We start from the raw sequence: 10,970 nt of genomic DNA, 5'->3' as shown, positions 1-10,970 counted from the left end.
TTTGATCCAAATGACTCTATTTTCAATACTTCATATAGACTCCCCAGCATTATTGCCAATCAGGAAATTTTGTTAACATTAGCAAAAGTAAGATCGACAAGAATAAAATAATATAATGCAATAATAAAGAAAATAGTATATTTTTTAACTGGGAGTTTTGGAATTGTTTAAATGAATATATATGTGTGTGTGTGTGTGTGTGTATTCTATAAGCACTCATATGTTGCTTTATCATAATTTACCTTTAATGTTTTCTATAATTTTGCTCCTTACCCCACTTTATCTATTTTAGATATTCACTATGATATAAAATATAATAAAATACTTATTTAGTTTTTAAAACTTGTGGCTTAGTTACAGATTTGCGTGCCATTATTAGGGCAATTTATGAGATGAACATTTTTGTGTTAAAAAAATTATCGAGAGCCTGATCTATGTTATGTACTATAATTATGTAGCATTTCTGCTTTAAAAAATTTGAATCATGTAAATATATTTAAGAATATAATATGAAGACTGTGATTTGCAATGATGATCAGAAAACATAAAATGTCTCAAAGCTAAAGAGTTTCATTTATTATCTTCTAGCTACAGACCTTCTTTTTGCTAAGACAATATTTGGAAAAGCAGTTCCATTTGCCACAGCTGGAGATTGCTATAGTGCTGCCAGATGCCCACAGGTATTTCATATTTCTTTGATTATTTTACTCTTATTATGAAAAATAGTCAAGACTGTTTTTCTTCATTTTCTTGACCAGAATACTACAAGAAACATAAGTAAATAGAAAATGCAAACTTTCTATATGAACTTTATTTCAAAGGTTACAGATAAACTTCGGAGGAAATGTATTTTTGCCAATATTGGGTTTGTTTGAAAGGTGTAACAAGAATTTTAATTTGTTCAGAGATCCTATTTGTCCTTCCATGATGCTTTATTATTTTTAGTTTTTGCACTTGGTCTATGAAAATGAATGGATATATATTATAATGAATAGATCACAAGCATGTGACTTTCTACACTGCTGCTAACATCAGTTATATTAATGAGCTGGGTCTGTAATTTTTCCAGAATAACTTTATTATCTGTGAAATAGTACATTTCTATGTCTTTATTCTTGTTTTAGTCCTTTGTTTCCAGAGTTCTCTTCACACACCCTTTACATTATCTGTGATTACCAGAAAAAGTGTGCTTCCTAGAATAAATGTATCCCATTTTAAAAAAGGGATTTTCTAAGTCCATGTGAACAGCATTTTTATGATTAGTTGGAGAGATGTAAGTTAGATGAAGATAGCATTGCTAGGTAGATTCTTAAATAACTGAAAAACCATGCACAAGAGGTAGTAATTATATTATTGATATCATTTTGAAGAAAAGTAGCTAAATGGTTTGCCATAGCCTTCTGTTTTCAGAATTTCCCATTCACAATTTTCATCATATGACCCAGAAGGTGTTTATGTTAGAAAGAAGGGCACTTTCTATATTAGAAAAGGAGACTTAAAGAAAATGAAATGATTCTAGAACTATGGGCTGAAAAAATAAGGAAAATTTATTGGAACAAATATATTAATCTTAGGTCCATAAATATAAATAGAACCTGACCATGTAACATGAAAGAGACTTAGGTGTTTTGTTTAAGAACCATGAGTTCATTCTGACTCATGTAAAACACGATATAATTTTTAAACTTAAATAATCATAAGGTACCAAACACAAAGTAAGCCTAAAAGGTTTATTTGTACTTGACACTGGAATATTACATTTATTTTTAAATTTCTGTTGGGAAAAATAAAATTTTAATTTATCTAGGAGTAGGAGGTGACATCCAGCACAATAAAAGGAGAGTTTAAATCATGTCACATACGGGAAAATGAAGAAGGTGGCTAGAAAAGGAAGAGGAGGTTATGATAACTATCTTTAAATAATTAAAGAGCACCTTGAAAGAAAGTGAGGTCAGTGAGTGTTACTCCAGGAGGCATAAAAAGACAGCAGATTCCGTCTCACAATATAGAAGGTTTTTGACAGGGAGGGTTGTCCAGTGAAGAGACCTCCTGCCAAAACTTAGACCTAAATAAATCACTAAATTTTGCCTACATTTTTATAAATTGATATTGTATCCTATGGCCTTGCTGAACTCATTTATCATTTGTAATAGTTTTTTATTGGATTCCTTAGGATTTTCTATATATATGGTGATATTATCTACAAATGAAGATAGTTTTACTTCTTCCTTTGCAATCCAGATGCCTTTTATGTCTTTGTCTTGCTTCTTTGCCCTAGCTAAAACTTCCAGTATGGTGTGGAATAGAAGTGATAAGAGTGGACATCTTTGTCTTGTTTCTGATTTTAGCATTTAGTCTTTCATCATTAAATTTGTTAGCTGAGAGTGTTTTGTTGATGTCTTTGATCAGGTAGAGGAAATGCCTTTTTATTTATAATTTAAGTGGTTTTATCATGAAAGGAGTGTTTGATTTGGTCAAATGCTTCTTCTGTATCTATTAAGATGATCCTTTGATTCTTGTCCATTCCTGTAGTAATATGGTGTATCACACTGATTGTTTTTTATATTTTGAAGCAACTTTGTGTTCCTGGCAAAAAATCTCATGGTCACAGGGTACAATTCTTTTTATGTGTTGCTATATTTAGTTTGCTTTGTTGAGAATTTTTCATCTATGTTCATAAGAGATATTGATCTACCATTTTCTTTTCCTGTGATGTCCTTTTCTACTTTTGGTATCAGAGAAATACTGGCCTCATAGAATGAACTGGAAAGTGTTTCTTCCTCTCCTACTTTTTTTGAAGAGATTGTGAAGAATAAATTCTTTAAATGTTTGGTAGGGTCATAGCAAAGCCATCTAAGCCTGGGGTTTTCTTTTCTTTTTTATTATGGTAACATTGATTTAAAAAATCCAATAAGTTTCAAGTATACAATTAACAGTAAGTCATATATGTATTGCATTGTGTGTTCACCGCCCATTGTTAGATTTCTTTCTGTCCCCACATATTTGATCCCTTTTACCCCTCCCCGCTGGTAACCACTAGTCTATTGTCCATGTCCAAGAGTCTGTTTGTCATGTTTGTTTGTTGCTTTTTGATTTATATCCCACATATGAGTGATATCATGTGGTTTTCAACTTTTTCTATCTGGCTTATTTCACTTAGCATGATTATCTCAAGATCCATCCATGTTGTAGCAAATGGCAGTATTTCATCTCTTTTTTAGTTGAATAATATTCCATTGTACATATGTACCACATCTACTTTATCCAGTCATCTATTGTAGCATGTCCATGTCCTGGCCACTGTGCATAATGCTCCAATGAACATTGGAGTACATATATCTTTTCGGATAAATATTTTCAAGTCTTTGGGGTAAATACTCAGTAGAGGGAGTGCTGGATCATATGGTAGATCAATTCTTAGTTTTCTGAGAAACCTCCATACTGTTTTCCATAGTAGTTGCTCCAATTTGCAGTTCCACCAGCAGTGTATGAGGGTTCTTTTTTCTCCACATCCTCTCCAACACTTGTTGTTACTTGTCCTGTTGACAACAGCCATTCTAACAGGTGTTAGATGGTATCTCATCGTGCTTTTGATTTGCGTCTCGCTAATAGCTAGTGAAGCTGAGCATCCTTTCATATGTTTGTTGGCCATTTGTATGTCTTCTTGGGAGAAGTATCTGTTCAGGTCTTCTGACCATTTTTTAATTGGGTTTTTTTTTTTTTTTCTTATTGACTTGTCTGAGTTCTTTATATATTTTGGATATTAGGCCCTTATGGGAGGCATTGCTTACAAATATATTTTCCCATTCAGATGGTTGTCTCTACCTTGTTGACAGTTCTTTTGCTGCACCCAAGCTTCTTAGGTTAAAATAGTCCCATTAATTTGTTTTTTGAGCCTAGGATTTTCTTTGTAAAAGTTGTTTTAATTAGTAATTCAATTTCTTTATTTATCGTAGATCTATACAGACTTTTTAGTTCTCCTTGAGTCCCTTTTGGTAGTTTGTCTTTTTAGGAATTTTTCCATTTTATGAAATTTATCTAATTAGTTGGCATGTAATTGTTCATATTATTTCATTTATGATCTTTTATATTCTTATAATATTGAGTCATGTTCTCTCACTCCTTAGTAATTTGAGTCTCCTCTTTTTTCTTGGTTTGTCAATTTTGTTGTTCTTTTAAAAAAACCAACTTTTGGTTTCATTGAATTTATTTTCTATTCTTTATTTCTATTTTCTCTTCATCGTTTCCATGCTCTCATTTTTTTCCTTCTGGTTGCTTTAGATTTAATTTCCTCTTCTTCTCTCAGTGTCTTTAGGTGAAATGTTAGGTTGTCGATAATGAGATCGTTTTTCTCTTTTAATATAGGCTTTTACAGCTACATATTTCCCTTGAAGCACTACTTTTGCTGCCTTCCTGAAGTTTTGATATGTTCCGCATTTATTTTCATTCATCTTATGTTTTTTTTTTTTTTTTTGACCCATTGGTCATTTGAGAGTGTGGTGTTTAATTCATATTTTGTGAATTTCCCCTATTTCCTTCTGTTATTGATTTTTACTTACATTCCACAGTGGTTGGAACACACTTTGTATTATTTAATCCTTTTAGATCTATTGAGGCTTGTTTTATGGCATAGCATATGGCTATCCTGGACAATGTTCAGTGTGTGCTTGGAAAGAATGTATATTCTGTTGTTGGGCGAAGTCTGTCAGGGCTAGTTGTTTTAAAGCATTGTTTAACTCTTCTATTTCCTTGTGGATCTTCTTCCTAGTTGTTCTATATACTGGAACTTTGCAACTATTATTTTTGAATTGTCTGTTTCTCACTTTGACCTTATAGTTTCATTTACATTGTATTTGATTCATTTACTTTGGGATTTTGTTGTACATGATTTCATGTTTACAATTGTCATCATTTCCTGATGTTTTCTCTTTTATCATTATTAAATCGAAAATTTATCTTAGAATGGCCACTCAGCTTGCTTATAGTACATGGTTTATATGTTTTCATCTCATTTACTTTTAACACATTTATATCTTTGGATAAGACTTGTTTATATCTTTGTCTCCTACAGTAAGAACTTTATTGGATCTCTGCCTTTTGATTGCATTGTTTAATGTCATTATTGATATGTCTGGATTTATATTTGCCATTTTACTTTTTGTTTTCTATATGCCTTTTGTTGTTTTTGTTCCTCTATTTCTTCTTAACCACTTTCTTTTTTATTCAGTGAATGTTTTCTAGTGCAACATTTTAATTTCTTTAATAATTTTAATTTTTATTTTCTGAATTGCTTTGCTAATGGTTGCTTGAGGGCTTACAATATACATCTGAACTTACCAGAATCTACTTCAGATTTATCCTACTTAATTTTAGTGAAATATAGAAACATTAGTCCTATACATGCTCTATTTCCTCTTCTCTTTTTTTGGTGTTAAATTTGTTAAACATGTACTATTTACATATGTAACAAACCCACAATACATTTTTATAATATTACTTTATATATAATTTTATGTCTTTTAGTCAATGAGAAGAAATGAGAGAAATTATATATCCATAGTTTTTAATTTTTCAAATAAGCTTTTTTTTTTTACAATTTATTTATTATTATGGTGACATAGGTTAATGAAATCCAGTAAATTTCAGGTGTACAATTCAACAGAAAGGCATGTATATATTGTATTGTGTGTTCACTGCCCACAGTTAATTTTTCTCTCACCACATATTTGACTCTTTTACCCCACCTTCTTCCCTTTTTCCCCTCATTTCCTCCCCTCTACAATAGACCACTAGTCTATTGTTCATGTCCATGAGTCTCTGTTTGTCCTGTTCGTTTGTTATTTTTAGGTTTATATCCTACATATAAGTGATATCATGTGGTTTTCAACTTTTTCTGTCTGATTTCACTTAGCAAGATTATTTCAAGGTCCATCCATGTTGTCTCAAACCATAGTTTTTTCTGTCTGATTTTTTCTGTCTGATGCACTTAATAGTGTCCCTTTGTTTCTCTGAATCTGTTAATTTTTCTTCATTCTTTTTTCTCTCTGTTCAGAGTGTATCATCACTATTGATGTATTTTCATATTTGCTGATTCTTCTGCTAACTCCAATCTACTGTTTGAGTCCCTCTAGTGAATTTTTTATTTTGGTTATGGTACTTTTAAACACCAGAATTGTCCTTTGACTTCTTGTAAATATATTTCTGTCTCTTCACTGATATTTTTTATTGGATGAGACACTATCATACCTTCCTTTACTTTTTTCTTTACTTCTTTGAACATATTTATAGTAGCTGTTTTGAAGTCTTTTTTGCTCAGTCTGGCATCCAGAACTTCTCTAAGGTAGTTTCTGTTGCCTTTTACTCCCTGTATATGAGTCATCCTTTCCAGTTTTTTTTTTTTTTGCATGTCTTATAATTTTTTGTTGAAAACTGGACATTTTAGATAATGTATTTTAGCAACTATGGATACCAAATCTCCCTTCTCCTCTAGAACTTGTTGTTTGCTTGCTTACTTGTTTAGTTCCTTGAATGGATTATTTCACTGACATCTATTCCCCTTGTAGTGTGCAGTTTTTGATGTCACTTCCCTGGGGGTACAGCCTCGGACATGTACACAGTCACCATGATTCTCCTGAATGACATTTTATTTAGCTGGGCTTTCTGATTTTCCCTTTCCCTGACTCCCTGTTAAGTTTCAAGCTGGTCTGCCTCTACTGGTATTGTACTTAACTCTCAATCTCCACTAATTGCTAGATGATTGCTCTATTCTTTCAATAACATCCTCTAGGCATAAATTACCCTATGGTCTGATCCAATTAAATTCGGGCCACTTGACCAGGGTAATCATATAAGTCAGTCTTTGAGGTCAGGTCAGACCTCAATAGGTGCCCTTCTTAACTGTCCCTTTCCCTGTGTCTCTCTGTAAACTTCAATTTGATCTACGATTTTGCTTGTTGCTCTCATCAAACTACCACCAGCCTCCTCTTAGTTGCACACCAGATTTTGAAAAATCTTTTTTTCAAAAGCATCTTTAGGCTTGAATTTCCCCATGCTCTATCCCAAATAAGCACAGTTCCCTTAGGAAAAGCTATGGTATTTTCTGTTCTTACAACTTGATTCTTCAAGGAAGAATCTTTGTACCAAGTCTGTGGATTTAAGGGTAGGGCCCACTTCTCAGAGTAATACTTCCATTCTGTAAGCGGGATACTAGCTCATGGCACTAGCCCCTGGCCTTCTGGGCTTGCCCTTCTCTGCATGGAACCTCTTCCTTGCCAGTGAATTTGAGTGGGGATGACTCAGGCCTGCCATGCCTGGGGTAGATTTTCTGTTCTATGAGTAAGGATTGAGTGGCAGAAGGGAGCCTCAGACTCACAGCCACTCTTGCATATAATAGAGCTTCTGGAGCACAGATGTGGGTGAGATGAGAAGTGCTGCTGGATTGCTTCTCCCAGAGAGAAAACTTAGCTTTAACAGGGAGCTGTGGGAAATAAAGTCCTGTGTTCTTAGATGTACCCATCAAGAGTATAGCGATCATCTTCCTGAGGTAGAGGGGAGGATAGAATAGATTGTGGTTCAAATGTCACAGATACTCACTGTCCTTACCTAGAGTTCATAGTTTTTCTTGCATAAATTTCTCCATTCGTTGTATAGCCTTAGGATAATTTCCAGAGACTTTAAATAATTGCTGCATCTTCTAATTCTTACAAATTATGTTTGCTTTGCTGGCGAGAAAATCCACAGGGTTCCTCAAACTGCATTCTAGCAGTGCCTCCTTCTCAGCTATATTTTTAAACATAGATAACTTTGCAGAGGAATCTCATTCAATCTTTGAGGAGAGTTAACTCTAGTCATGTCAATTTTTGTCCCCCTCCCCCCAACACACACCACTTTAGTCATATTGGTCTACCAGATGATTAGTCTATCTTCCAGTTAGTGACTCTGTAACTACATCTTCTATTCAGTTTCCTTCCTAGGACTGTTCTTCACCTTCTGAATTCTTATACTGCCTCTTTGAACACCTGTTTTAAAACTTAGCATCTAAACAATTTTTCCCTCACGTGTGGGTTTTTTTTTTTAATAACAATTTTATTTTGACCCTCTTAAATGGAGATTATTCATTCTTCAATGACCAACCCCTGTCAAGACTAGGTCAACTTTGTCCAACAACCCATCCTTCTAATTTATGTCTTCTGGTCATTTACTTGATGTGATCAAAGAGAAGTAAATTGAGAATGCCACCAAGATGCCATTACTTTGGAAAGGTCACCAAGTTCTGAGCATCTGCTCCTTTTCATTATATGCTGAATTGAGTAAGTTCTGGTCAATGAGACATCAACAATATTCACAGAAGACTGACATGTCAGTAAATTATATAACTGTCAAGTGGAATCAAAACTACTTTTTATCTCATTAGTGAACTTTCCTTATAGGAAATATCTTAAAGCTAATTATTATAAACATAAATTTCTCAATGAACATGGAATCTAAGAGGTGTTAGCACCATCATTTTTAAATAAGACAAGCTATTTTCATTAATTTCTAACTTCTTTTCTTCAACTTTATGTAACATCATCTTCCTCCCTACAATATCTTAAGAAAGTTATGTAGTTGTAAACTGCATACTCCCAGTTTATAGTTGGAGAAACAGACTCTCCATGTTAGCCTGTCCAAGATCTTTGAGAAAGTCAGAGGCAGAACCAGTATAGTAGGAAAATGCTCCTCTCTGTTCATCAAGGTAGGAGCTTCCTTCACATAGTTCTCTAGGCATTTGTGGAATACAAAGCTCTATTTCCAAAATTAGATGTTATCGGGCATAGGTATATGCTGCCAAAAGGAGCTATGCTTATCTTTATTCAGTCTGTAGTCAACTGCCTGAGGTTACTGTTACTAAAAATACACACTACCCTGTATTCTTGGATTTTCTGTCAAATATATAAACCAGATTTTGTGTTAAGTTACACAACATTTGCATGAATACTCTCCAGATGTTTGATGTCACAGAAAGAACTTATTCTGTTGTTTGGGATTCATCAAAGCCACATCCTCTGTGTTTGCATATGACAGGGCACCCTGGGACATGAACCCTAGAAAGAGAATGGATACATATGGCACTCTTTAGGGAAAATAAACTTTGCCACATTGCAACATAAGATGAGGTTAAAGAGTGTGATAGGACTTTAGAATACATATATCAAAAGTGAAGTAAAATGTTTGGTACTTCTTACAGAGCCACAAATTTTAAAGTGTATCTCTTTTGCTATTTTATAATTAACATCGATTACATAATAGCAAGAGAAATAAACACATTTAGCCAATGCCAGTGGATCATGGCCAACATTCAGAGTATTCAAAGCCAGTTAAGTATTTTGAACATCTATTCTTTATTATCAGGATGTAGAGTTTTACACACACACACACACACATACACACACACACACACATATACATTCTATCTGTATCCATAAGATCTTCTCTTTTGATATATTGTTTAGATCATTTTTGCTCACTTGCTCTGTCTAGTTACTAAAAGTGATATTGAAATTTCCTGTTAGGGTGTTTCTATGTCTTCTTGTATTTCCTGTAGTTTTTGCTTCATAAAAGTTGTTGTGTTATTTGATGCATAATATTCTTGTATTATGTCTTCATTGTATATTATGGTTTTGAGCACTTTTTTGTCATATTTTCCTGAGACTTGAATTCTTTGTTCTTTATCTGGATTGCTATCCTTACTCTCTTTTTAAGGCCATTTGCCTGGTATATGTTTTGCACATCCTTTTAATTTTAGCCTTTATGAATTTAAGTGTGTCTCTAATATATAGCATGTAGTCGGGTTTTGTTTGCAAGCCAATTAGAAAATATTTCTCCCTAAAAAGACATCTATTCACATTTAAAAAAATTTAAAATAACATACGGTAAAATGGCCTTTTTTGGTATACAATTTTAACATGTGGACAGATGTATGTTACCATCACCATAATCAGAATATAGAACAGTGCCCTCACGTTCCCTGCATGAATTTAATTCCTCCCTCATACCTAACTCCTGGTAAACACTGCTGCTCTCTTTTGCTATAGTTTCACCTTTTCTGAAATATCATACAAATGACATCATACATTATGTAACCTTTTGGGATTGGCTTTCTTCACTCAATGTAATGCCTTTGAGATCCATCTGTGTTGTTGCATGTATCAATAATTTGTTCTTTTTTATTGCTGAGACTTATTCCATCACATGGATGTTATAAAGTTGTCCTACAGTTTGTCCATTTATCTGTTGGAAGAAAATGAGTTGTTTGCAGTTTTGGGAGATTATAAATAGAGCTTGTATGCACATATGTGTACAGGTTTTTGTGTGCACATACATTTTTATTTCTCTAGGATAAATATGAGTGGATTGCAGGGTCATGTGGTATGAGTGTGTTTAACTTTATAAGAAACTGTAAAACTGTTTTATAGAGTAGCTATGCCATTTTGTATTTCTACCAGCAAAGATTAAAGTTCTAATTGCTTCGTTTCCTTATCACCACTTAGTATTGACAAGTTTGTCTGTTTCCACATCTGCAGTGTTATCTCATTGCAGTTTTAATTTGTATTTCACTAATGTTAAGCATCTTTCATTTGCCATCTCTATATCCTCCTTGGTGAAGTGCGTATTCACATCATTTGCCCATTTTAAAAACTGGGCCCTTTCCTTACTGTTTAGTGTTGAGAAGTTTTTGTAATTCTGAATGCAAGTCATTTGTTGAATATGATATTTGCAAATATTTTCTCCTGGTCTGAATTTTTTATTTCTCTTAAGTGTCTTTCACAGAGCAAAAATTTTAAATTTTAATGTCAAATGTATTATATTTTTCTTTGAGTTGTCTAATTAATGTCATATTTAAGAATCTTTGACTAACTCAGAGTTACAAAGATTTTGTGTTTTCTTCAAAAACTTTGTTTTGTTTTTACATCTAGACGTATGATTTATTT

General features: G+C 33.2%; 1 protein-coding gene across 1 annotated transcript in view; it reads left to right on the top strand.

Annotated features, from left to right (window-relative positions):
• Positions 1 to 10,970, top strand: part of ADAMTS20 (ADAM metallopeptidase with thrombospondin type 1 motif 20) — a 163,508-nt gene that overhangs the window by 140,399 nt on the left and 12,139 nt on the right. The window contains exon 34 of the mRNA XM_011368332.2: positions 589 to 680. Coding sequence (XP_011366634.1) covers positions 589 to 680 — 92 coding nt within the window. The remainder of the gene's footprint in view (positions 1 to 588; positions 681 to 10,970) is intronic.

This window comes from Pteropus vampyrus, unplaced genomic scaffold (assembly GCF_000151845.1).
Source record: "Pteropus vampyrus isolate Shadow unplaced genomic scaffold, Pvam_2.0 Scaffold140, whole genome shotgun sequence".
Taxonomy (NCBI): Eukaryota; Metazoa; Chordata; class Mammalia; order Chiroptera; family Pteropodidae; genus Pteropus; species Pteropus vampyrus.
The sequence above is the reverse complement of the archived record's forward strand: the minus strand, read 5'-3'. Positions and strand labels throughout refer to the sequence as shown.